General features: G+C 46.0%; 1 protein-coding gene and 1 long non-coding RNA gene across 4 annotated transcripts; one reads left to right on the top strand and one right to left on the bottom strand.

Moving 5' to 3' along the window:
• Positions 1–382: 382 nt before the first annotated feature.
• On the bottom strand, positions 383–15,175 carry LOC148223643 (uncharacterized). The gene is made up of 4 exons (XR_015803874.1): positions 15,058–15,175; positions 10,645–10,696; positions 1,579–1,904; positions 383–1,473 (listed from the first exon to the last, which is right to left on the bottom strand). It is a non-coding gene; the product is annotated as an uncharacterized LOC148223643 (long non-coding RNA).
• Positions 15,176–15,197: 22 nt separating this feature from the next.
• PICK1 (protein interacting with PRKCA 1) lies at positions 15,198–24,797 on the top strand. 3 transcript variants are annotated; one of them, XM_014885328.2, is made up of 13 exons: positions 15,198–15,262; positions 16,039–16,130; positions 16,705–16,816; positions 17,287–17,415; positions 17,539–17,605; positions 18,886–18,975; positions 19,388–19,441; positions 19,541–19,603; positions 19,948–20,081; positions 20,850–20,942; positions 21,782–21,832; positions 23,097–23,241; positions 23,506–24,797. In XM_014885328.2, exons 2-13 carry the CDS (start codon positions 16,090–16,092, stop codon positions 23,745–23,747), a joined length of 1,221 nt encoding a protein of 406 aa, XP_014740814.1. In that variant the 5' UTR covers positions 15,198–15,262; positions 16,039–16,089; the 3' UTR covers positions 23,748–24,797. The 3 variants fall into 3 exon arrangements, with proteins under 3 accessions (XP_014740814.1, XP_088021438.1, XP_088021439.1); XM_088165312.1 differs by having other exon boundaries at positions 15,256–15,413; XM_088165313.1 differs by lacking the exon at positions 15,198–15,262 and adding an exon at positions 15,601–15,679.
• The last annotated feature ends 645 nt before the right edge of the window (positions 24,798–25,442 follow it).

Genomic DNA, 25,442 nt, shown 5'->3' with positions numbered 1-25,442 from the left:
ATAATTGCCAGCAGAGTAAAACTGCCATAGGCACAGGGGCTTTGCTCATCATTGCTCTGCCTATTGCTACCAATGGAGCTGAAGGGATGCAAACATCCCTAAGAAGAGCACATCCCTCCATAAAGAGCCTCATTGAGATCAAAATGAAATTTGTCGATAGAAGAGTGAAATTTTGTCCGAGATGCATAAGGGCATTTTTTAGTTCATTTCAGGCCACTACTGGCTGGTTTTATCCCAGCCACACTGTCTGTTTCAGCTCCAGTGACTCCACCACTTCAGAGGTGTCAGGTAGGGCCATGTTGATCTGAACATACATAGGAGTTGTAGGATGGGTTTTAATTTTTATTTCAAATGGCATAACTCAGAGATTGAAACGTTATTCTGAACTTTAAATAGCAAGTTTTATTGCATTGTTTTAGGGTCTTGTGACAGATCTCTCATCTTTCAGCCTGGGTTAAGTTTTGAATGCAAAATGCTGGCTTGAAACAAAATGTCAGAAATTCACTTTGAAAATGTCCATTCACAGCATTTTGGCATTCAGAAAAGAATAATTCAGGGAGACTGCCTTGAAAAGAAATGTTTTGATATTTTAAAAATCCATCTCCCACACTTGCTTTCCAGTCAAAAGTGCTTGTTGAATTATGTCTGAACTTGCAACTTCATTCCCTTGAAGTCCCATGTCTTAGCAAATTATTTGCCAATAAATGCTTCCCTGGTACCAGTCATTCTCACCAATTATGCCACATCCTTGCTATAATTAAGATGTCTCAAGGTCTTCACAAAGTGGTGGAGCTTGCTGATTTCCCTGATTCCCACCTTGGCACAAGTGATCTGAGAACTCATGGCAGGCCTGCCTTCAGTCTGTGTCACCCACTCCCTGAAAGTCAGGCATGAAGCCAGCACTGGCACCGCTGTAGCTCTGTGGCCTTCAAAATTAAGGTTAAGTTCATGGAACATGGTCACAGAAGTTAATGTGGTGGCAGCTCAGGGTGTTTCTAGAGGGACATATGAGGAGTGGCAGGGATGTGAAGATCTGAGAGGAGGGAACAAGACAGATCCCCCTCATCACAGGGATATATGTCAGTGCACGCAGAAGAACCTCTTTCACCTGAGTGGAAAATGAGGTGTATCAAAGCCAAGAAGGATTGCTGACTTGATTAAAGTTAACATTTTTCATCCTCCCTTCTCCCACATAAACATAAAATGAGAGAGTGAATTTGCCATAAAGAAATGTGTAAGGTAGTGATGACAGGATCATACTAGCTGCCAGCAGCTCCCCAGCACTTAATTTAAAGAGTGGTTCAGCTCCCCACCTCCTCCTCTGCTCATCACACCTCTTCAAGAAAAGTTTGATGAGCTTCTTCATTATAGAAAATTCTCAAATTGGATTTTGGCTTTCCTCAGTCAGATCCTGCTCTGTATCCAGCAGTTACTTCCATACCCAGTGTTAACTAAAGCATCTTCATGAAACCTCTGAAAAGAAAAAGTGAATAGGCAAGATTAAAAGCATGAATAGGCAATTGTCCAAACAGCTGGACGAGAGAGAATGGGCAAAAACTGATGTACAGGAAGTTCCACCTGAATATGAAGAAGAATTTCTCTACTGTGCAGGTGACCGTGCACTGACTGGCTTCCAAGGGAGCTTGTGGAGTTTCCCCCACATTCCACAACCATCTGGACACAATCCTGTGTCATGTGTTCTGGGATGACCTTGCTTGAGCAGGGAGGCTGGTCCACATGACCCACTGTGGTCCCTTCCAACCTGACCCATGCTGTGATTCTGTGAATAATTCTCAGCAGCAATTGATATCACTTCTTGTTCAGATGAATCATCCAGGTTCACTTGTCCTTCCTGTCCTCCAGTCCAGTGAGAGGGGACTTTATAGGACTTCTGGATTACAAACCTAAAGAGTTACAGGGTTTTCCTTAAAAACATTTGGTCACATGATGAATATAACAGCAACCTCGAAAGAGAATGTAGTTTTCCTGGACCAACTTGAACTGGTGGCAACATCAATCCTACACCTGAGCTGGACAGTCACGAGAATGTATTGAAACCAAGTCCCATCTGACATTCCCATGTCTCCCTGTTTTCTCATGGGCAGTCTAAGCTTGGCTTAACCTAAGGCTATCTCCCAGTCTCACCAGCCCTCACAGCAGGTGGCACTGGTGACTTTGAAGGAGAAGTTAATGTCTGCCCAAAATAGGCCATGACACATGGCAGAAAGGACAGAGGACCTGGATTTATGCAGGCAAGTGCACCTCTGAGTGTTCTCAAAGTCAAACTTGAGCTGCCTCCTCTGCAGGCAGCATCTCGATCACCTTGCAGATATGCCCAGGAGCATTCAATCAGCAGGGGTGAGGACAAGTCAGGTTTGCTCAAGGCTGTGCCTGCACAGTGCCTTAGTTTGCAGCAGGGGCTACTCTTTCCAAGTCAACAGGTAATGGAAAATAAAATAAATACATGCAGGTGAAGAGGATGTTTCATCCCAGACCATGTGGGAGACACTCCCTGGATTCTGAGGTCTCAGCTGTGCTCAGGGTAGGCCTGCTTTCAATGGCATCCCTTGGGGCAGGGACAGGACTGTGGCACTCACAATAAACTTCACAGTCCAAGCCATTGTCAAGAATCTTATCACTAGGTTTTACTTCCCAAACTCCAGAGAAGTTCAAGGAATCACTTTTCTGCCAGAAATTGTCTGGGAGTTTTTAAATGGGTATCAGCATCAAGCTGGAAATTCTTAACAAGCCCTGATCAATTTCCTAATCAAGAGGTACATTTGGGATGTTTTAAACCTAAGAGTCACCTCTGGGGAAGAGCATAGGCTCTGCTCGTCAAAGACAGTCGAGCCCTGTGCCCTTAGCTCAGGAGCAGGAGAGGAGTCACAGCCCCGCGGCACGGGTGACACGGTGACTAGAGGAGCATGGCACTGCTCGCGGAGCGTTCTGGCCCAGATGGCACAGCTGAACCTGCGGGGTGGCAGAACTCCCCGGCACCACTGGCTGCACCAGTGCACAGCCCAGCTGTCTGTGTCCCCTTTTCTCCCTGCCCCCCAGAAGACACCGTGGTCCCCTGACCACCAACGTGGCCCCTCTGTCAGGAGTCGCCTGGCTCACTGGTCAGCTCTGTTTGAATGGTGGCATGAGAATTTCTCCCTCAATCCCACAATAATCTTGCCTTGCCCCCCGCCCCCCCAGCCATCAATATCCTCCTTCCCTGCCTCCCTCCTCCTTCCCCGCCGCCTCCCCCTTCTCTCCCTGGAACTTCCCTGCAGCTGCAGAGCTGGCCAGACAATCGGGTGTTTTAGAGAAATACATTTTTGGGCTAATTTGCCATGCATAAGTGTTTCTCTTACCCTTTAAAGGCAGGGAACAAAGAGCACATTCTCTGGGAGCTCTGCTCTGTTGTGAGCAGCCCTGCAGCTGTACAGCACTGTGCTACCCTCCTCTCTCCTGTTCCACTCCCTGTGTGTAAGGAGATGGGGCTCTGCTTCTCTCTGCTTCTCCCCGGGACCACAACATCTCCTACCCGTCACTACACATTTCTTTCTACTTTGTTGTTTTTTTTTTTTAAAGCAGAGACAGAACAAGTGCAGGGGGAAAGGGTTTGGCAGCACTGCAACCTAGACCGGCTTGTCAGATCCCCCAGGTAGAATCCTTTATGTTGTGACATCATTTATTTGGAAACAGTCTTAATTTTTCTTTATTTGGGGTTTAATCATGTGTCAAATATTTTATTCCTTTGATAAGTAACACTGTGGCAATGTCTTACACACACTATATTAGACTGGATGAAATTTTGTTCTATCAAGGAAACCTAGTCAAAATATAATTCCTGTGAGAGGTTTTCAGATCCTGTTTTCTCACTTCAAACACCGGTTGCTATCCCTGCCCACCCCAGAACTGTTTATGGCCGAGTTAAGTGGACTTTGAGCAACGTGGTCTAGTGGGTGGCATCCCTGCCCATGGCAGGGGTGTGGAACTAGATGATCTTTAATGTCTCTTCGAGACTATGATTCCATGATTCTATGAGTACTGGTTAGGGAATTTCTCAGACAGGATGATTTTCCTTTCTAGGGCTAGGAGTGATGAACAGATTTGGCCTGGTGGATCAAATTGGGAAGAAGATGCAGATGTTCTGCTATGAATCACTCACAGGTTGTGGAGAAGGAGATAGCCTGGAACAGCTGGGCACGGAGGAACTAAAGATTTTTGTCAGCTTTTTGGGAATTCTATTTCCGTATTTGCTGAATAATCTTTTTCCTATCCATGGAAAGCTGGTCCAGCAAAGAGCTTGCCAAGTGGGGTAACAGGTTCTGGTATAAGAGAAACAGAGCTTTTAAACCAGGCATAGTGAAATTACTCACACCAGTTCAGCAGCACTGTATCAAGGCAAATTCTTTCCATCAAGCCCACTTCCATCTACTGTAAGTATTAATTCAGTCCAAACCAGTCCAATTTTCAGATCCAAATTCAATACAGTCTAAAGCAGCTAACAGGGAGAGGGAAGGGAAGGGAAGGGAAGGGAAGGGAAGGGAAGGGAAGGGAAGGGAAGGGAAGGGAAGGGAAGGGAAGGGAAGGGAAGGGAAGGGAAGGGAAGGGAAGGGAAGGGAAGGGAAGGGAAGGGAAGGGAAGGGAAGGGAAGGCTGAGAGTGCAGCCAGCAGAGGTGCACTGTCAGGATTGCATAATGCAAGAAAAGGTAAAGGTCTTACGAACTGAGCTTCTAAGGAGGAGAGGCCAGCTTAGAGGAAATGATGGCTAGAGAAACGTATGGTAGAAGGTGTAGTCAACAACAGCACCCAAGTGTTAGGATTATTGGACACGTTGAGCCTCACCTGGCACAGCCCAATAAATCCCTTAGTTCCTTCCTGGCTCTGAGTTCTTTGCACTCAACAAGGTTGGTTGGCATATGCACCTAAGACCTCAGTTACAACAGGGGGCCATGAGTGGAGCCAAGTCTCAAGGACTTGCATTAATTGACAATGTAATCGCATTTTTTGTTCACAGAACCCCACCTGCTCTTAGCTCAGCTGAGGTCTCAATGTCCTGAAACTCCTGCTTAGCTGTGCTGTTGTAAATGAGTTGTATGAGGCAGCAGTGGAGAACTTAAAGTTTTTCTAGTTTACAAACTCCTGAATTCTCTCTTCTGACCTTACAAGTAACTCCAGTAAGTCCCCATCAGGTATTAAAACCATACTGCCAAGAAAAAGACAATTTCTGCCAGACTCGCCTGCAATAGTGAAAATCCCATTGAGCAATGGGTTTAATCATATTTAACATCCCCTCCGGGTAAATGTCCTTCAATCCCTTTAGAAGACTGAATTTGCAAATTCCCCTGGTAGGCTTGCAAGGGACATCACACAGCACAGGTGGTCTGAGTAGCTCAGGTAGGCTGAACACCAACACCGAGTGCCAACACAAATACCCCAAGGCCCTGGATGAGGTTAGTGGGAGCAGAATCCAACTCCAGCTTTTGAGGTTACCATCTTAGTAAGACAGAGAAAGAGAGAGAGAAAGGGAAGGGAGAAAGAAGGTTAGGGAGTGGGGGAGGGCTGGGAGCCTGCAGACTTCTGTTGCCACATGATTTTCCTGGTTTTCAAACTGCTGCTCTAACAGACATGAACGAGTCCCATGTGATGGCTTATTTATGAAAGCACAGTTGTAAGGCTGTTTGCATCTCACATCCGCTTGGCAGCCCACCTGACCACGGGCTCCAGGGGCACCCACTGCATCCTCCCCATCTGCGCCATCAGGCTGGGGGATGGGTGACCCATGATGGCAGGACACTGCTCCCGAGTTGGTGAGAGGGTGAAGCAGAGAGAAGAAACGTCTTTCCACTGCTCTTTGCACCTCTTTGCCTGGCACTGTGTTAGGAGGCTCCAGAGGCAGGATGCTGTCCCTCCTGCACTGTTCTGAGGAGAAGAAACTTTCTTTGAGATCTGTCTCACTCCTTTAGAGCACCCAGAGGCAAGCTCACAGTCAAACTGACACAGCATATGCTGATATCCCATATTTACCTTCAAATAGGTGCAGGTTCTCTCTCCTTGAGTAGACCTTTTTCTGGTACTATCAGCCCAGAGTCTCCTTTCACCCAAAGATCCACTCAATTAAAGAGGAAAATTCCCTATAAATAATGTGGAGGAGGCTAAGGAAGGGAGTTCACTATGAATTAAAGATGGTTGTTTCTTTGGAAATGGATGATTTGGCATACTTTCAATTCGTTTATAAAGAGAACACCTAACTCCAGTAAAATTGTTCTTCTCAGTCGAAGAAAGGACCAAGACATGAGCAAGAGAGGCATAATGTGTGAGAAGAGAGTTTTTGAAGGCCAGCAATAGAACCTGATTTCACAGAGTCTGTGATGGGATAAGATTACGCTGCAGTAAGCCATGTATTTTAGGGGTGATGTTTTCCTTACTTCATAGCATCCTTAGGAAAAATATCAATAGAAAAATCATCACCTCATATGCTGCAAAAACCCTTCTGGTGATCTCTTCCAAAACCAAAGCTCCAATAAAGAAAGGATATCTGATATTTTAACACTTCAGTATCCAACATAATCCAACATCATCCCTAGCTCCTCTTCCCGAACAACCAATCCTTGTTTTAAATTGCCCAAGAGCCAAGACCACTATCTCGCTATACAGATTACATCTCCCGTGGCCATGCCTCTTTCCTTCACACTCAGTAAACTGCCTCCATGAAGGGTTAATTCAACCAGGGCCTTTTACTCCAAGTTGTTTTCCAAGTAGCTGAGAGAATAGGTCTCTTGTTACAAACATGGCTTCTGGGCATTTGGTGATGCTTTCCCTTTTCTCTCTGTACCACAAAAGAATCTTTTGTTCTCGTCTCTCTGTCTCATTACTCTCCCCCACCCTGCTCTCGCCTCTTCCCTCCATTGGCTGCCAAGTGACTAAGGAATGGCAAAAAATGACCATAGCTCGGTCATGGCAAATATTTCTTCACCTCATATCTGATAGAGACCTTGAGCATCTATGTGAAGGCCTCTCTGCTTCCACTGGGCTTCTCTTAGAGATGGGGAAGAATGAGTCAGACACAACAGGGCAGGATATAATTTGAATCAGCCCAACATGCTAATGGAAATATCTTGTGACTTGAGTCACGGTGCCTGTTTCAGGAAAATCAAATGATAGGGACCCAGAAGTGGAGTCGAGTGGCAGCTAAGATGGGTCTAAACTCCTATGGAAACTCAGCATTTATTAAAATACACATGGGAGGCACAAAAAAGTCTTTTTCTTCTTCCACTTTTACTGATTCAGTTGGTTGTAAGCTGGAGCTTACACTCTGTTGGATGGGTTATAGCATCGCATAGTTTCCCTGCACTGTTGCTGTAAATCTTCTTGTGCATGATCTCCCACCACAGAAAAGTTGTGTCAAATCCCCATGAGCATCACGTTTTCCCACACCCCATTGAAATTATATTCAGGCATTCCCACAAGCATCCTTCCAGCTATAGTCTCCTTGCGCACACTGCTTCACTGTGTCACCTTACACATACACAGATATGTAAAAGATCACATGATGACAAAGTCACTGCAACTTCTACAATGACCTTTCTGCAACAGAAACAATTCCTTAGCCAAATTCCCACCTCCTTCCTTTCATAGCATTTGGATATATACTTCACTGATACTGTGTTCTGCAACAAAATAAAATTCTTCAGTCTCACCTGATGCAAATGCTTCTGCCTTTCTGCTCACTTTCTTCTCTACTGACCCTATTCACTCCTCTGACCACCCTTTGTCCTGAGTAGATGTCAGTCCATGTCATGCTTTAGATGAACATAGCATATGCTGCTGCATCCATCTGCCAAGCCTTCTGCACTCTTCTCCCATTTAGTGTCTTAACTATTTTGGAAGATCCTTGAAACAATCCTTAAATTTCAGCCTTAAGCACATCCTGCACACACACACACAAAGCTGTGGATGTAAGGCATTATGCAGAGCATTTTTACTCCTGTAGAGAAGGGGAATGGACTACAGATGAAAGGGCCATTATATTCCCATATTAGAAGGACTTCTTGTCTGGTGGATTTTAACCAAGCTGGTTAAAACATCATGAAAACGATGCACTGACCAACTCTTTATATTCGTATGGCTCTGCCCACAATAAGGATTTTTGCTTAGTCACCCATAATGTTTCGAAGCAGCATGCAGGGCAGCTTTCACTGGAAAGCCTCAAACTCATCCAATATGTAACAACAAAGGAATATATAATAATCCTTTCTCCTGCCTCCTGGCTTGATAGCATCTAAATGAATCTTAACAAAGACACAGAGATTCTTCCTGCAATCTCAGCTGTGCTCCGCCACTCCCTCAGTAGCTCTATCATGGAGGATGCTCGCCAGGACACTGATCACCTCCATCCACAGAAGACAACCAAAGCACCCTGAGATGAAGAATTTTGTCCTTGTCAAAAAAACAAGTCCCTGGAAGATCCAGAAACTCATTAATTCAAATGTTCATCTAACATTACAGATTTAAACCTTTCCACCAAACAGTGCCCCTGATGAAGCAATGCATTGCTGGATACTCTTGGATTTCTCCACTAAACAATGGTGAAACTTTAAGGAAAAGGCTGTGCTTCTCCCTGCTTCAATTCTCCTTCACATGGTGGGATGCCACACTCCCGATGTGAAGACTACAGTAATTGAAGGCATTAAACTGTCTAGAGAGCCCCATCAGGGTCATCTTTGCACCCTATGGAGACCAAGAGGTCAGCTGTTGGAGTCCCTTTGGAAGAAAGAATCTACGACCATGTCTTTCACAAATGAGAAGCCCAAGGATGGATTATGGATTCTTACTTAGATAATTTTGGATGAATCAAGAAAAGAGAGGAGGGATAGTTGGATGCCTAAATAAAGCCAATGAGATCACATGTTCCGCCTTTTTATCTGCTTTTCTCTTTCTGCTTTTGGACAACAAAGCTTCCTTTGATACAGAAGAAGAGGGGGGTAGGGACGGTGGGGAGAGGGGGTGTCAGAGTCACCCCAATGGCCCCCAGTCACTTATCCATGCTCCTTAATGTGATGTTCCCACTGACAGCAACAGAAAAAAACAGTGATCTCATGATTCCAGAAACAATTCACGCAAACAACCCTGGGAGATCAGGGGTGAAGGGGACAGGAAAGAGGGATAAAGGGTGAGTGAGGAAAAGCAAGAATGGGAGAGGAAAGGGTAGGAGTGATAGGGAAAGTGAACATGGGAAGGAGGATCTTGGGGGACAGCTATGAATGGAGGTAGAAATTGAAGGTCGGACTCCAAAAGAGGATGTGTAATAGGGATTGTAGAGAAAAGGTGAAGAAAGTGGAGTCTTGAGATCAAAGGTAAGAGGACTGGTGGAAGAAGACTGTGTGTGAGGTGTGACACTGTATGGCAGGACTTGAGGGCAGGGTCAGGGATATGAGTTGACTGAGTTGTCTATATCTGGGAAAAAGGAGGCTGGGCTCAGAGACAGCATGGTGAGATGAGGAATGAGGGCTTGATATGAGGGTGAGAAGGAAAGGAGGCAGAATTACCTATGGGATTCAGAGCAGAAGAGTTAAGATTTGCTGGAACTTGCTTCTTCTGCATCTTGCTACACAAAACCAGGTCACCAAATCTGCCAAGAGTATAAAACTGGTCTATATCAGTCCCAAACCCAACAGATGCCAGACAGATTTATTACCTGAGGCATCCAGCTATATCCAAAGGAGGCAGTGGTTAAGCAGTGGGACTGAAAACAGGCAGCCTGGTTTGCATTTTTGTTGGGCTGATCTTGCTGAAGGAGAACTTCACTCCTGCACAGGGGAGCACTATCTGTGTATTATACCTCACCTGTCAGCAGCCATTTCATTCAGCCTTCTTCCTTCCCTTCCTTCATGTATTTTCATTAGTCCTTCCCTTCTCCCCTCCCTCCATCCTACCTTGTCACCTTGCCACAGGGAGACAAGAGATTGTCACAGTTGGCAGGAGACATCCCTTCTTCTCCATCCCCCCAGGGGCCCTGCCACTCCAGAAGCAATTTGTCCCTAACCAGCAAAGCAGCCATGGCACAGCAGGAGACTTTTAAGCCCACAGGACTCCTGATGGAGCTGGGACAAATAGTGGGATAAAAGACTGGGGAAAAAAACTAAAATAAAAGGTGTTTCTCACAACAAGCTGCCATCTTCATGCCTCAGAGCTCTCCCCAACACTGGCCTGTCCCAGGAGCTCATCACATTTCCCCCCTCCTCTATCTGCTCCGTGGCAGCTAATCAGTGACCCACTGACAGTCTCTGTCCATCACTTGTCTCTGCATGCAATGGGGTAATTAAACCCTGACCCTGAGCTTCTTTTATCCATTTCCTCCGCACAGTCACTCCCCAAAATGGCAGAGGGGAGGGCCTGCTGTGAAGGCTACTGCCCCAGTCTCCAGCTCTAATGGAGATGTGAAGAAAAGGAAGGACTCGTTTTGAAAAGAAAAATGCTGAGTGGGCAGCCAAAGAGATATTGAGTGGTACAAGGCTTCCTACATGTTTGTGCTGAGCTCTGCTGACCTACCTCCACCAGCAAGGCTTTGTAAATCTTCAATTCTTAATCATCATGCTCACAGGTTGTCCAGCACCCCTCCCCCTGCCCCAAGCATACCTACAGAAAACCTACCACTCCTTTGCATGTCTTCAGGGCAGTGCCAGGAGTGGAGTCCAGCTCTGACCTATCAAAAAAAAAAAAAAAAAAAGCTTTCCAAAAGTCTCAATATATCTAGCCCTGGGCTTGCACAAGTTTCTGCCCTCCCTGGTGTGAACCCATTGCTTCCACTTGGACTAAGCCCAATGCCTCAGGCCTGACACAGGACTTTCCTCATTAAACACCTATAGAAGGGCAGAGGGAAGTCTCTGCGATGGGGTGAATGCCATGAAATCCAGTGACAGATAGGAGCCACAAAATGCCAGGAAGTCCTTTTTTTTTTTAAACTTTCTTTCGCTTTCTGCTTTCTGGACTGTATCATAATTTTTTTCTGCAAAATCTATGACACAGATTGATAAACAGCCAGAAATGATCCTGAGCAATCCAGACTCTGCTTCCTCCTCCCTACCCTGAGTGGGGAAGCTGCCTCCCTCCCACGCATGAGCAAGAAGGGCTGGGGCCACCCGGGGAAGGGCATGACGGGTAAAGCAGTGCCCCCAAACAATTAAGCACTGTCCCAGGCACTGCACACCCTTGTCCTGGGAACAAAAGAGTCACACACAAGAGACCTGACTGTGAAGCCTCCATCCGCTTTCATCACTGACCCCCAGGGCAGTCAGGGCAGAAGGTCAGCCCACTTAAACTCCAAACTCAGCCAGAAATAGAGCTGGGAAGTGGGCAAGGGTGGCCAACTGCAGGGGTCCCCAACCATTTGAGGGGTTCTTTGACTGAGCCATTTCATTTCATCAAAGACACATTTTTTTCTGGAAGGAAAATGGAGAGCAGTGGGTGTGAAAGGAGTAAGGGGGAGGCAGGGTGTTCACCATGAATTATGACCACTCTCAACAACAGTCTTTTACATTGCAGAGGTGAGGAGACGATGGGGTAATTGGGCATGTTAGACCCATGCATAATGAGGGCAAGTATCTGCCTGTTTCCCACCCCTCACTCTGCTACTGCTTATGAGATGTGGTCCCCCCCATGCCCTGTCACTATTCCACTGTGGAGCTCAACATCCCAAGGGCCCATCCCAATGTCCACAAGCTTTGATAGTGCCTTGCCAGACCAGTAGTGCCCCTGGGCTGTGCAATAGAATGTAGTCATGCCTCTGGAACGGAAAGGCTGAAAGTTGCCTTACAAATAAAAAAAATGATCAGCCAAGCCAGAACTCATGCTTTCCACCTGCAAGGTCTCAGAAAACCCATTAGGCTTTAAGTTGCCTCTAAGATTTTTCAGGCTGCAAGTACTGATTTTGCAAGTTATGCTTTGAGGTAATACCACACCAGATGCCCCTGAGACCTATCTCCTTGTCTGGGAGAGGAAATCTGTGGGGACAAAGTCCAGGAGCACTGAAACATGTTTGGTGTACATGAAAATACAATGCATCTGCCACAGAGCATTGTCCATTTCCCCCACCTTCCCTCTGGAGAAACCTTGGAGAATCCTAAATGCAGGAAATTTCAGAGGAAGGACAAGAAAAACAGCCAGTGAAAGTAGTCCCCTATTCCACCCCAATAGGGCCATGTCCCACTTGCCCCATATAGAGGCTGCTGCAAGTGTTTGCAGCACCCAGCAGAAGTGGGGTAGGGACAGAGCAGGCAGGCTGTGCAGTGACGGGCAGGGAATACAATCCCCACACTTACTCACTGAAAGGACTCCCCAAAACAGACATGGCCCAAGGGACAGCAATCAAGGAGGATGTTAGTCCAGAATTAGTTGTGTTGACACTTAAAACAGTAGCAGAAAAGCAGCCAGAAACGAGATTCAGCACAGCCCCAGTACACAGAAATACATATGAGTGCCAAGAAGCTAACCAGTCATGCAATGTGTGATCTGCTAGCAGACTCCTTATTACATGTGATGAAAGACAAGCAGAAGGGAGTTTTGACTCTCAGAGTAAAACTTTTCATGGATTGTGTACTTGGGGATAGAAAAATCTCTGTATGTGCAAACTAAGCCCTCTTGATTAAAGCCATATTGGTAGACTGTAAGCAGTGAGCCCAATTTTCAAGAGAAAGCTGCATTTCAAATTTTTGATACAATTAATCAGACCTATTCTTGAAAATTTATAGCTTCCTGGGATTTTTTAAAATGCTGGCTAACCTTACTTTTTTGGATTTTAGGCAACTGTTTTCATCAGCAATTCGTTACTTTTCCCCTTGGGAGGAGGTGATCAGCTGGATTTCTGCTATTGAGACAGACAAGGCTTTAGGGCAAATGCAGATTAATTCTCCATCTCACACAGAGAGAATCCAATCGATCTTGGACACTTTGTGGCAGCTGTGCACAAAAGGCAGGGTCAGCCAGCACACGTGTATAAAGGCTGATGCTTCAAAGATGTACTGAAGGACATGAACAGCACACACTTCACTGGAGCAGCACAAAACAAGGCTCATCAGACCTACAGGTTTTGGCCTTGTCAGTGTCAGCAGGTCTAGTTTTTCACCTCGAGCGAGTTCTGCTTATTGTCTTCCTTTTGAATGGCAGGAGCTGCCAGCAAAGGAAACGTTCACTGCTTGTTCATCTCCCTTGCAGTTCTAGTAGCAGAAGTGGACACCAGGAGAAACGAGGTCCTGCAACTTCTTTTAACCAGTCTGATACCCAGCCAATGCACAAGGCTCTGAGCAATCCCTTTGGGCGCAAGCAAATGATTCACGTTATGCAGATGTTCTCCTATGTGTGTGAAAAAACCTCTTTTTTCCTCTTTGCAGTATAGAAATATTCCACTTTCGCAAACCCTGAATCCAGGCCCCTTCCTGCAGCAGCAGTTCCGGGCAGTGACCACACGATGGCGCTCCAGCATTAGAAAATGGAGCCCTGCCGGGGGCCGGGGCCGACCCTGCAGAACCCCCGGGGGACAGCGCGGGGACAACGCGGGACACACGGCCCCCGCCACACGGAGCAATCCTGCCGGGGCGTGGGACGAACAGCGGGCTCGAGTTCTGCCCGTGTGACATTTGCTTAACCAGCTCTCTGCATTAGCTGTCAGCTTTGGGGAGGGTTCTGCGGGGTGACCTCTTTGCTTGTGTTGCAGGATCCCTGTCAGGACCGCAGCATCGCAGAATCTGTCCAGCTAAATTGTCACTGTGTCTAGGGATGGATACTCCACCACCTCTCTGGGCTGATGTTACAGTGCTTACCCACCCTCACAGTGATTTTTATTCCTTTTGTTGCCCTGTAATTCCATCCTGCAACTTGCAACGCCATCCTCTTGTCTTTAGCTGTGCAAAAGCCCTCAGCAGAGTCTGGGTCCGTCTTCTCTGTATCACCCGCAGCCACAGTCAAGTGGCTGTGCCGAGTCCCAGCAAGCTCTCGTGCAGAGATCAGGGTCTGGCTCATCAATTCTGGAGCTTCACGGATATATAACTCCTGTCAGTGGCCAGGGACGGGATGTCAGTCTCTTTTCTTCAGAGAACTCCCATCTGAAGGACTGCATTTCTCATTCAGCTTCCCCTCATAAATAAGTCAGATCTTAGACCCAGGACTTCAAAATTATTATTAACAACACACTCTTGCCCTTGTAGTCCAGCATTGTGGGTGGCTTCAGTCGGTGTTTTGATGTATGCTGACAAGAGGCTCACAGGGCTGCATACCGCAAACGCTAACCACCCTCTCAGCCAGCGAGAGGTCATCGCCATGGGCCAGTCCTTGTTCCTAGTCACGGAGGAGTTTTCAGTTCAAAACGTACAATGTTGGGTTGGTTTTTTTTGTTTCTTTTTTTTTTTTTTTTTTTTTTTTATCTGCGTCAGTAAGTCGGGTTTGGCAGCCTGCTAGTTGCTCAGAAGCCAGGAAAAGATGACACATAATGCAACAAGGCGATCACATTTCTCAGGGAAATCAAATCATTCTCCCAGTGGTGGTGCTGTCATGATGGAGGCAGGAAAACCATTTGAACACCCAACCACTGCCCCCACGCACACCGCAGAGGAGAAGAACGCGAGGAAGGAAGCCTGGTGATGCTGCTGCACACATGGAGGTGCAGTGGTTTTGTACACAGCTGTGCTGACAGGCTTCCCCATCCACTGGCATTCGACGCTTCCTCGGGTCACTGCTGGCCTGCCAGCATTAGGGGTGATTGTACCAACCAATCTCACAGAATCACTGAATCAATTAGGCTGGAGAAGCCCTCTGAGATCATGGAGTCCTATCAGTGACCGAACACCCCCATGTCAACTACATCATGGCACTGAGTGCCACGTCCAATCTTTCCTTAAACATCTCCAGGGACGGTGACTCCATCACCTCCCCGGGCAGCCCATCCCAATGCTTAATCACCCTTTCCGTGAAGAAATTCCTCCTAATGTCCAACCTAACCCTTCCCTGGTGCAGCTTGTGACTATGGCCTCTTGTCCTGCCACTGGTTGCCTGGCAGAAGAGGTCGATCCTCACCTAGCTACAGCCTCCTCTCGGGGGTTATAGAGAGTGATCATGTCACCTCTGAGCCTCCTTTTCTCCGGCCTAACCAAGTCCCGCTCCCTCAGTCCCCATGGCAACGCGGCGGGCGCGCGGGGGGCGGGGCTCGAACGGGCGCTTCCGGGCGGCGCCGGCGGTGACGTCACCGGCAGGGGCTGACGGCGCCGCGCGGCCGCTTCCGGTGAGCCTGGGGGACCCTCCGGGACGCCCCCCCGTGGCTGCCCCCGGGACGGCCCCGCCGGGCGCCTTGAGGCGGGGGCTGCGCTCGCCCCCTCCCCGGCCGGGCCCTGCCCGCAGCCCCTGCCCGGTATCGCCTCGGGGCTGCCGGCACGGTGAGCTGCTGCTGAAGCCCTGGTCCTTCAGGGTCCGGTGTGGTGGAGGCGACCACCTGCACGGCGTCACCAAGCCTCGGGTGCTGCCGAAGGGTGGGCGGAACCCAAACGTGCCAGCTAATTACTTCCCGAAATTAAATGGAAATGGGGTTTGTGCATGGGGAAATAATGAGGCTTTCGGTGGAAAACTTGCACACGGCCTGCCGAGACAGGCAGTGAACGTCAGAAAGTGACGTGACTTGCTGTGAAGTCAAGAACGTGGAGAGGTGTGATGGATGTCGGGGGTAACACCGAGTATCTTTAGCAGCTGTGGTGCAGGTCGAGCATGGGAAGAAGCAGCTTCGGGAAGGGACCACGTTTTGTTTTGTGCTTTGGAAATGCTGCACGTGTGTCAGTGTTGGGTTTGGAACATGCAGCATTCAAACTCGAGGACTCTCTCCTGTCGCATGCAGAGCAGAGAACCAGGGACACTTGACTCTTTTTTCATCTTTTGATAGAAGAGCAGAGACCACAATGTGGCAATCCAAAAAAGAAAAAGGAAATTGCTAAGGGTGACAGGTTGGTTCTCTGTTTCTTTCTCTTGCAGTCATTCTTTTATTTGGTTTATTCTGTTCTTTCTTCCCAGACAATTTGGAATAAGCAGCTTCAGAGGAACAAACTCCACTGAACCAAAACAATGTTTGCAGATTTGGACTATGATATTGAGGAAGATAAGCTGTGAGTATTTCGCTTGTCTTTTCCTGGTGTTTCTTACAATAGAAGTAGGTTTTGCAGCCAAGACCTAATGAGAGTTGATAAATATACCTGCGTGTGACACTGTGTGCTGAGCATCAGAGTTCCTGTTCAGTACTGGTTCCTTGCTCCTTCTGGAGACTGGGGATGAGGCATTGCTGTTCTGGTGAGCAAAGGATAGTGTTTGTGTTGCTCTGCAGTGGCTACCCTGCATTTAACATAGAACACTTGATTTGCATCGCATTTGTGCTGTTCAAGTTGTCCTCTCACTCCAGAACTAAGTGCAGGTGAAACACTAAAGCATTATAGTGTTTCTTCAGTGCTTAGTGATGGATGAGGGTGTCTCTTCCACCTCTAATCCTTGCATGCAATCCCAAGAAAAAGACAGCACAGACGGTCTCCCTGCTGGCCCATGCAGGTAGACTCTGTGGCAGAGGTGAAGGAGTGAATTCAGATGTGCAGTGCCCATGATGTTTTCCATTTGGACTGACTCAGATACTGGAGTTGTTTCATATACAGGCAGCTCTGCCTACATTCAGTTATTCTTTTCTCTTTGTAGGGGCATCCCCACTGTACCTGGGACAGTGACCCTGAAGAAGGACTCTCAGAACCTGATTGGGATTAGCATTGGAGGAGGAGCACAGTACTGCCCCTGTCTCTACATTGTCCAGGTAGGCACCTGGGGAGGAAAAATAAGCCATGTTTTTGATACACTATTGGCCTGAGAGATGGGAAGTGTGGAGACAGAGCCCTGTGCTGCTTGTTTTTCTCAAAGCGGGAGATGACATCTCACTTTTCAGTAAAAAGATTTTCTTACTCTAGAACCTAGTAGGTGTGGAAGAATTAAGACTTCTAGAATGATCCTTCTCCTTGGAGAGCGTGTTAGAATTCACAGGGGAACAGTGTGACACTCCCAGCATCAGGAATTCCTATGCTCAAGGAGGCACATGCTAGGGGCAAGAACTTCCTGAGGGAACAAGATGATCAGCCCACCTCTTGGTTTGGAAAGGGGGAAAACTGCAGCTTCACCATGGACAAAGTAAAAATGAATTAAATAGGAGGAATGCAGCTGTTTGGTTTGTCCTCTCTAGCTCTGCATTGACTTTCCTCCTGGTTGCAGACTGCCTGTGCTCTGTCTTAGGTGTTTGACAACACTCCAGCAGCCTTAGATGGCACCGTAGCAGCCGGGGATGAAATCACAGGAGTCAACGGGAAATCTGTCAAGGGGAAGACCAAAGTGGAGGTGGCCAAGATGATACAGATGGTAAAGGTGAGAGGTAGGAGGGTGCCACTGGAGCTTCTGGGTAGTACTTGGCAGCTTATTGTCCTTGGGTAAAGGGAGCCACTGCTGCCTGCTTCCAGCACAGCAGTTTGGGGTTTGCTCTTTTTGCAGGGAGAAGTGACAATACACTACAACAAGCTTCAGGCTGACCCAAAGCAGGGCAAGTCTTTGGATATTGGTAAGACTGGTTTCTTCGTCCCTAGAGTGTTAAAATGATGCAGAAGGGTGAAAGATTGGTCCGAGCTAAAACCAAAGTAAAATTCTATTTCCTTTCTTGCTCTTAACTCAGTCGTTTTTAAATGGATGCTGTCAAAGAGAGTTGCAGGTTTAAATAAAATCCTTCCTTGACTTTTTGACATAGGCTTGGAAGTTAAATCAAGACTTAACTGTTGTTGTGGGAGGCTTGTTTTTCTGTGCTGTGTTTAGCATGGATGATGAATCTCAACTGCATAATAATTTAAGTCTTTTTTTTAATACATGTAAGTTATGCTGACGTGTTTTTCAACGTAAACAGAAATGTGTCAATTGAAAGGCATTGGTGGTGATTTCTAAACTTGGAGGAGAGTGATGAAATACCTATCTACACTGAATTTTGTACAAACATAAATTTTATGGGAGGCAGGAGAGCCTTTATTGCTAAAACAAAGTGTCTGGATTTGAAATAAGCCTCCACAGGTGTATCCTTTATATGGTGTGCCTTTCTCACTTTTAGCAAAATGTATCCATTCTCTTTGCTCTCATTTCTTTTTCTGGTGATTACGGTGCTACTAAGTTGACAGGAGTTCTGGAAAATCGTGAATAGTGAGATTTCTGGGAAAACAGAAGTGTGATGAGAATACGGTATTTTCCAGAACACTGTGACTTCAGCTGAGTTCTTGGGATCTGCAGGCCAGTCTGTCTGTAAATAAAGGTGACTGAGTCATCTGGTTCCAAGGAGGGCATAGCTGTCTGTAATAATTTGCAGGAGAAAATATGACCACCAAAGACAGAAATTCCATCAAGAGATGATGAAAGGGTTTAACTAGGATTCAAAAGGTAAAAGTAAGGAAAGAGACAACACTTGAGCATTAAGTCTTGGTTGTCTTTCAGCCTCATTTTCCAACTTCAGCTGAAGTAATACAGCAGATAGCATAAGCAAAGTTTAGTTCCAAATATCAATAAGTGCTTTGCGTATAGCAAAGTGATTGATTGGGACAGTCTTCCAAAAGAATTGCTGGAACTCTATTGATTGAAGTGTTTAGGATGTGAGAGCAGACCAGATAAGCAAGTTAGAAGATGTGTTATGCATGACTGGACCAGAGTGCCCTGTTTCTATGGTATTCTCTTTCTTCTTGCTGCCTCAATACTGAGTTAAGTGCAGTTTATCCAGTGCCTGGAAAAACAGTGGAATGTGCTGGTGAGCTTTTCATGCCCATGGAAGTGACCCTGATGCTGGTTTGTAACTCTTTTGGCCTTCAGTATTGAAGAAGGTGAAGCACCGGCTGGTAGAGAACATGAGCTCGGGGACGGCGGATGCCCTGGGGTTGAGCCGAGCCATACTTTGCAATGGTAAGTATTGTCCAGGAGGACATTTTCCTAGTGGGAATCTTACTCTTCTGTGTTTGCCTACTTTTTTATTGTTGCTCACATGGTCTACATTCTTGTCCTCTGCTCTGCCTTGCTGTTGTGATTGTCTCTGCCCCTCCTGAGTGTTATAGCCTGTCCTTGTGGCCACTTAAATGTTATATCAGGTCAGATTCATTTAAAGCAGGGACCAACTTAGTGAATGCCAGCCCCACGCTATAAAATACGTTTGCAGTAATTCTAAAAGCTTCCCATGTTGTATCACAGGACAGGCATTAAGTGGTGAGGAAAATTTGAACCAAATAGATGAAACTGGTATTTTATAGCCAATCAGATCTTAACCATATCCTGAATGTAACTGCTGTAATTCTATATTCTGATTCTTGCTTCTATTTAGATGGACTAGTGAAGAGATTAGAGGAGCTGGAGAGGACTGCGGAGTTATACAAAGGTAAACTTGGTATTTCATCAGACACTGGATGGGAGAAAACGATGCCTTCATTGTGTTTCTGTGAAGTGACTTATATGTATTTTCTGACTTCCATCACAGGCTTGACAGAGCACACCAAGAGCCTTCTCAGGGCTTTCTTTGAGCTATCTCAGACACACAGAGGTAAAGAATCTTGAACAAAGGGAGCACAAATCTTTGACCTTCAGTTTCAGGAATTTTTGTCAGTACTTAGATGTGTGATTTCCTCACACAAAGAAAATTAAGACTTGCAGAAATGAGCTGGGAAGGGCTGCTCTCCTGCATTACCAGTCATGGTCCTAACACAGGCCCTGTCCTTCACATGGGATATTGGGGAAATGCTCTGCCAAACTGTAGTCTTTAGGGAATATGTAGCATCATCCCCCAGCTAATTGTAAGGTTAGAGAGGGACTTCTAATATTGGAGACAAGATTTTTCTCAGGGTTTACCTCTTTTTTAAACTGTCTATATTTATTCTGCTCATGCAGCATTTGGAGATGTTTTCTCTGTCATTGGTGTACGGGAACCACAACCAGCTGCCAGTGAAGCCTTTGTGAAATTTGCTGATGCCCACCGCAACATTGAGAAGTTTGGGATTCACCTTCTGAAAACAATTAAGCCGGTAAAGAATTTACCCATAGGAGTAAAGGGTTTGGAGAAGAGGGGAATCTAGAAGAGCAGAGCCTGTCTTTAAAGGTGTGATCTTAAAAGTTCATTCATTGTGGGAAGAAGGATCCTTGTTTGCTTGCCTTCAGGGAATTCTCCTCCTTATGAAAAGAACCTGAGAGGTAACATAATGAATATATCAACCTTGTCCCTGTGACTTCTGCACATGAGTATATTCCTCTCCTTTTCTTTTGGGAATGAGGGAGTAGTCTGACCAGTGCAATAGCTGATACTGGTACCCATAACTGCATTGTGTCACTAAAAGAGTTCAGAGGAGCAACCCAGGAACAATGTAAGAATTTAAATCAATATATATGAGTAAGAGTCTCCAGGGGATCTGTGCACTTAGTTTAGCAAAGAGAGAGTTCAAGTGTTGATTTGGGCACCACTTTCCGTGCTGTGTTGGATGGACAATGCTTGGTCGTGGAAGTTTGAATCAGGGAGAGCTGTTTCCAGGACCAGCTGAAAATAAAATGAGTCAAAAGCAGATGTATCCAGGCTAGAAGTGGGGCAAGCATTTCTAGCACTGGAACCACTTGCCAGTGACAGTAATGGAGGCTCTAACCATTCTGAGCTATGATCAAACATTTTCTTTCAAATACGCTGTAGTTCAAAGAAAAGTTAACTCAGGGCAGCCTCATGACCTGTGCTAGGTAGAAGGTTGCACTTGAATTGTAGTCATGCTTTTTAGTCTTAATTCAGCAACAGGGTGTTTCCCTTGCAGATGCTCACTGACTTGAACACCTATCTGAATAAAGCCATTCCTGACACAAGGCTGACTATCAAAAAATACCTGGATGTCAAGTTTGAATATTTGGTAAGCTGCTTGCTTTTTGGTTTGTTTGTTTGTCTTTTCTTCTAAGTGCTGGTTGAAATTAAGTTTCCTAGAATCATCCTGGAAGTCACATCTAGCTACATGATTCATCCTTCCATGATCCATGAGAGAATGTGCTGTTTTTTTCCAGTTCTTTGTTTACTGCCAGATTACTCAGATTCAGACACCTGCTTTTGACCTAATACTTCTCACTGGTAAGAAAGATCTTACAGTACTCACATGACTAATTTTCTACATGATCAAAATTATTTCCTGATTTATTTCTAAATAATGACTCTGCAACTTAGGCGCCTGAACTCCTCTAAAGACTCCCCAACTCATATTTTTCAGGTAATTTTGGACACTTTCTTTAGCCAAAGTAAACAACTGTCAAGTCATATTTGCTTTAATTTAGACCTTGCCTTTTTTTCCCTCCTTAATTCCACTCAGCCCTTGTTTTCTACCCAAAGGGGTAAGGTTGCTCAGTGCATCTGTTATGCAGCTGTAGGAATCTATTTCCTTTTACCTGTTCAAAGAAGTACTTGGAGCTGCAGCCCTAAGGCAAGGGAATATGGCAGAATGTCTTCCTATGTCAATCCTTCCTGCAATTAATCTTTTTCTTTCCCTCTTTATTTCCATCTCATACTTTTCTTCTACTGTCTTTTCCCAAAGAGTAGATGAACACAGGATTTTTTCCACTGTGCTTTCTTCAGAGTCTGTCCACTGAAGGAAGGCTTGGAATGGTACAGCCTCATGGATATGGGTGATGATGAAGTTGTTTCTAATTTTTAATAGTTCCTTCTTATTTTGCTTTTCTTTTTTTTATCTTTAATTCTACGAAGTCTTACTGCCTGAAAGTCAAAGAGATGGATGATGAAGAATACAGCTGCATTGTGAGTATCAGTACAATTGCAAAAGCACTCTTGTGCCTGTCAGCACCCAAACTAGTGAATGAATTCTAAGGAATAACATACATTTGTTCTTAACGTATGAGAAATAGGGGATCCTTAAATGCTACCTGGGGAGCACTGCAGCTTGTTTGCTCAGTGGTTGCCTTTCTCAGTGTTTAAGTACTGTTAGGTTATGTAAGGAGGATTAAGGTGTTATCTTCACAGATTCCATTTCTGTGTAGTGTACAGCTTATCATTAATTCTGGACTTGTTTCTGAGAAATGGAGATTTAGCCTCTGCAGCAAAATGCATGTGAAACTGCATGTATAAGTGAAGAAAATTGATTAAAGGATCTCTCTTAACAATAGGGTGTTTATAGTTTAGTGTTTTAGGACTTTAATCCTTAATAGCTCTATTTAAAATAGCTAAAGGTATCCCATAAATTCCAGTTTCCCTGCATAAAAGTAACATCTTTTTTTATCCTAGGTATCAATCTCAGAGCAGGCATTTGATTTTTTGGAATGCCTAGTTCCCAAGAGCCAGGAAGCAATCAAACTCCTAACACAATCTTTCATTATATGTTTCCTCCTAAATGGGAGGGAAAGAATCCCAGTCTTGCCCAGCAGAGTGACATCTTTGAGTTTTGACACATGCAGTGTGTGCTGGGGAGCCATAGTCTGTGGCACAGATTTTTTTTCTGTATGTTGTATTTACAGGTGCAAGGGAAGGATGTTTCGTTCCTGACAGACCTAACCCCTTTCCAGACTTTTGCAGGACCATATATAGGTCCCTCCCTGTTGGTTTCCAGCATTGTGTCTGGATGGTTGTAGATACCAGAGTGTTCCCTGTGTAGATACGTTAATTCATTATGTAATCCACACAGGGCAAACCTTACAGAGGAGGGCAGAATTTTTGTGTGCTTGATATAAACTTGTTTGTTCTTAATGCCTGTCTTACTAGTCCAGGTAAGAAGCCATGCTGGCCATGCTCTCCATGCTGGGCTGAAAGGTGCCTATCCTTTTGTATTTGCTTAGTAGTGATGCTTTTCTTTACCATGGTTGGTGTGTGTTTGGCCTTCAGAGTGGCCCCACTGACTGCCAGTTTTTGACACAGCTCAGTGTTCCTCATGGTTCCTGCTTCCTGACAGCAGTTCCCGTGTGCTGAGAGGTCTGTAATAACCCAAGGCCATTGTGAGTCCTCATTGGTAGGCAGACTGTGCACAAGCACTGTTGTGGAAGTCTCTAAAATGGCACCATGTTTTTGGCAGGCTCTGGGTGAGCCTCTCTACCGGGTCAGCACTGGGAACTACGAGTACCGCCTCATCCTGCGCTGCCGTCAGGAGGCTCGCACGCGCTTTGCCAAGATGAGGAAGGACGTGCTAGAGAAAATAGAGCTCCTGGACCAGAAACATGGTGAGTGCCACTGCTGAGTTCAGCAGACATAACTTTGGCCTTTGTGTTCCTCCTTTGTCTCAGCTCAGAAGACGACTCACTTCTTCTTTGCTGAAGAACTCCTTTGTGGCTGTACCCGAGACGTCAGCTCTGAGGTTCCAAAAGGGATTATTAATGTGTAGGAGATGGTATCTAACACTGGTTAGGGAGGCTTGATCACAGCCTTCACATTGTTGAGGAAGGGAATTTTCACACTTTCCCCCCCCCATCATGTCTCCACTACAGTGCAGGACATCGTGTTCCAGCTCCAGCGTTTTGTCTCCACGATGTCCAAGTACTACGATGACTGCTATGCCGTGCTCCGGGACGCAGATGTCTTTCCCATCGAGGTGGACCTTGCCCGCACCACTCTCAGCTATGGGCAGAAGGACACGTACACAGATGGGGCGGAAGAAGAAGGAGAAAGCGAGAGAGAGGGTAGTGGGAGGGAGGATGCAAATGGAGAGAAGCTCATTGATGATGTCTGAGTGTATCAGCGTGGCCAGAGGGAGGACTTTGCAGACTTACAAAAACATGTATTTCACATGGCCATTCCATGATTTCTCTGTGTGTCCAGCCTGGGATTCCTCCTCTGCTTTGGGTGGGGTAGCTGGTTGGATTGGGACCAGCCTCTGCTTTCCTCTCTTTTTCTTTGCTTGATTCCCTGGATATTCTTTTTGTCCCTGAAGACTTATGCTATCCAGCCTGGATACTGCGGTGTGGGGAGGAAAAGCCACTCCCACACCACCTTGTGCCTCTGTGCAGAGAGCACGTGGGCAGCACCACTCCCCTCTGGCACACGGAAGTGGTTAAGGGTTTGGAGGTGATTACCAATGGTGAGAACTGCCCCCTTCCGTCCTCCCCTTGTGCAGTGGGAAAGTGTTAGCATCACTGCTTGCTGTCTTCAAGCTCCTTCTGAGGATCCACCTTAGGACCATGATGGAAATGCCCCGTCTTTAAACTAGAAAGGAGACACAAAGCTTTGTGGAGAGAGGAAGACATGCTCTTTAGGCAGAGGCTTCGGGATTTTTTTAGTGTAAAGAGTGACTAGCGTGCTCTCCTCTCTGCAACACAACAACAATTTTGTGCTGCCTCTGGGCCAGCCAGCAGCAGTAGTAATTATCTTCCCATTCCCTAGCACAAGGGAAGGGGGAAGAGGAAAGCTGAGGTAAGTGAGAGTGCATCTTTCCTCCTTCTTTTCTCTTCCTGTCCCTCCATCCCTGTGGGCCAATCCCAGATGCAGATGGCACTTTCTTTGTTAGTGGGCAGCACAATTGCCAGGAGTGGTGTGCTTCCTGGGGCAGGGGTTTTGACTTCTCTGTCATTACATTCTAGTGGTTGTGGGAGAAGTTATTTAAGGGCATTAATTTATGATCAAGTTTTTTTTTTTTTTATTTGTGTTTCTCTGATTGTTTTTGGAGCTTCTTCATTTTTGTGGGTGCTTGGAAAAATGCCATCCATGGTCCAGTTGCTCTGGAGAATTGAAACAGACTGATGTAGTGAGTATTGTCTGTAATAAAGAAATATGTGACATTTCATTTCATGTCCTTCATGCCTTTCCTATAAGAGATTTATTTGCTTATCATCCATTGGTTTTAATCTTAAATTATAATCTTGGGAAGATGAGTGTCATGTGCTGGCCATTTTTTTCTTCTCATACGTGATCTCAATACCAAGCTGTGGTGGTCAGTGCAGCACAGATTTCCACAGGAAGAGTTATAAATGCTGTAGCAAGGCCAGTTCTCCAGTAATACCAGCTTCTCTGCATTTTAGCTTCCCAGGGGAACAACAGCCTTTTAAAGGCCACCAGGTGCCTCAGTCCTGCCAAGGTGGCATCCCTGTGCCCCTCCAGGGCCAGCTTCTCCACACAGCTCAGCTGTTGCATCACAAGATTCAGCTGATGCCTAAGTCCCTGATCCTCTTTCAGAATTGTTTGTTGTGCCAAGACACGGAGCAGTTGAGAGGAACTGAAAATGCTTCAGCAGAGTCTGCCTGAAAGCCATTGAGGGAAAGTGTAAAGCAGCATACCTGGGTTTTTCAGGAAGAGGTCTGGGAATCTTGCAGCACTGTCTGTAGTGAGATCTCATACCTTAAGGGCTTTTATGAAAAAAAATTGAGAGCGGGAGGCTTAGTGGGAAATGTTGACTTGTGACAGGGAAACAGAGGGGACATTGTTCTAGTGA

The sequence above is a fragment of the Sturnus vulgaris genome, chromosome 5 (assembly GCF_052056855.1).
Source record: "Sturnus vulgaris isolate bStuVul1 chromosome 5, bStuVul1.hap1, whole genome shotgun sequence".
NCBI lineage: Eukaryota > Metazoa > Chordata > Aves > Passeriformes > Sturnidae > Sturnus > Sturnus vulgaris.
Note: the sequence above shows the minus strand (reverse complement) of the source record. Positions and strands in the feature narration are given on the sequence as shown.

Excerpts from the sequence above, each read along its gene's own strand:
- PICK1 (XM_014885328.2), top strand. The coding sequence starts at position 16,090 with ATGTTTGCAGATTTGGACTATGATATTGAGGAAGATAAGCT. Across the intron at positions 16,817-17,286 it reads CCTGTCTCTACATTGTCCAG|GTGTTTGACAACACTCCAGC; the intron begins GTAGGCACCTGG and ends GCTCTGTCTTAG. Across the intron at positions 20,082-20,849 it reads TTCTGAAAACAATTAAGCCG|ATGCTCACTGACTTGAACAC; the intron begins GTAAAGAATTTA and ends TTTCCCTTGCAG.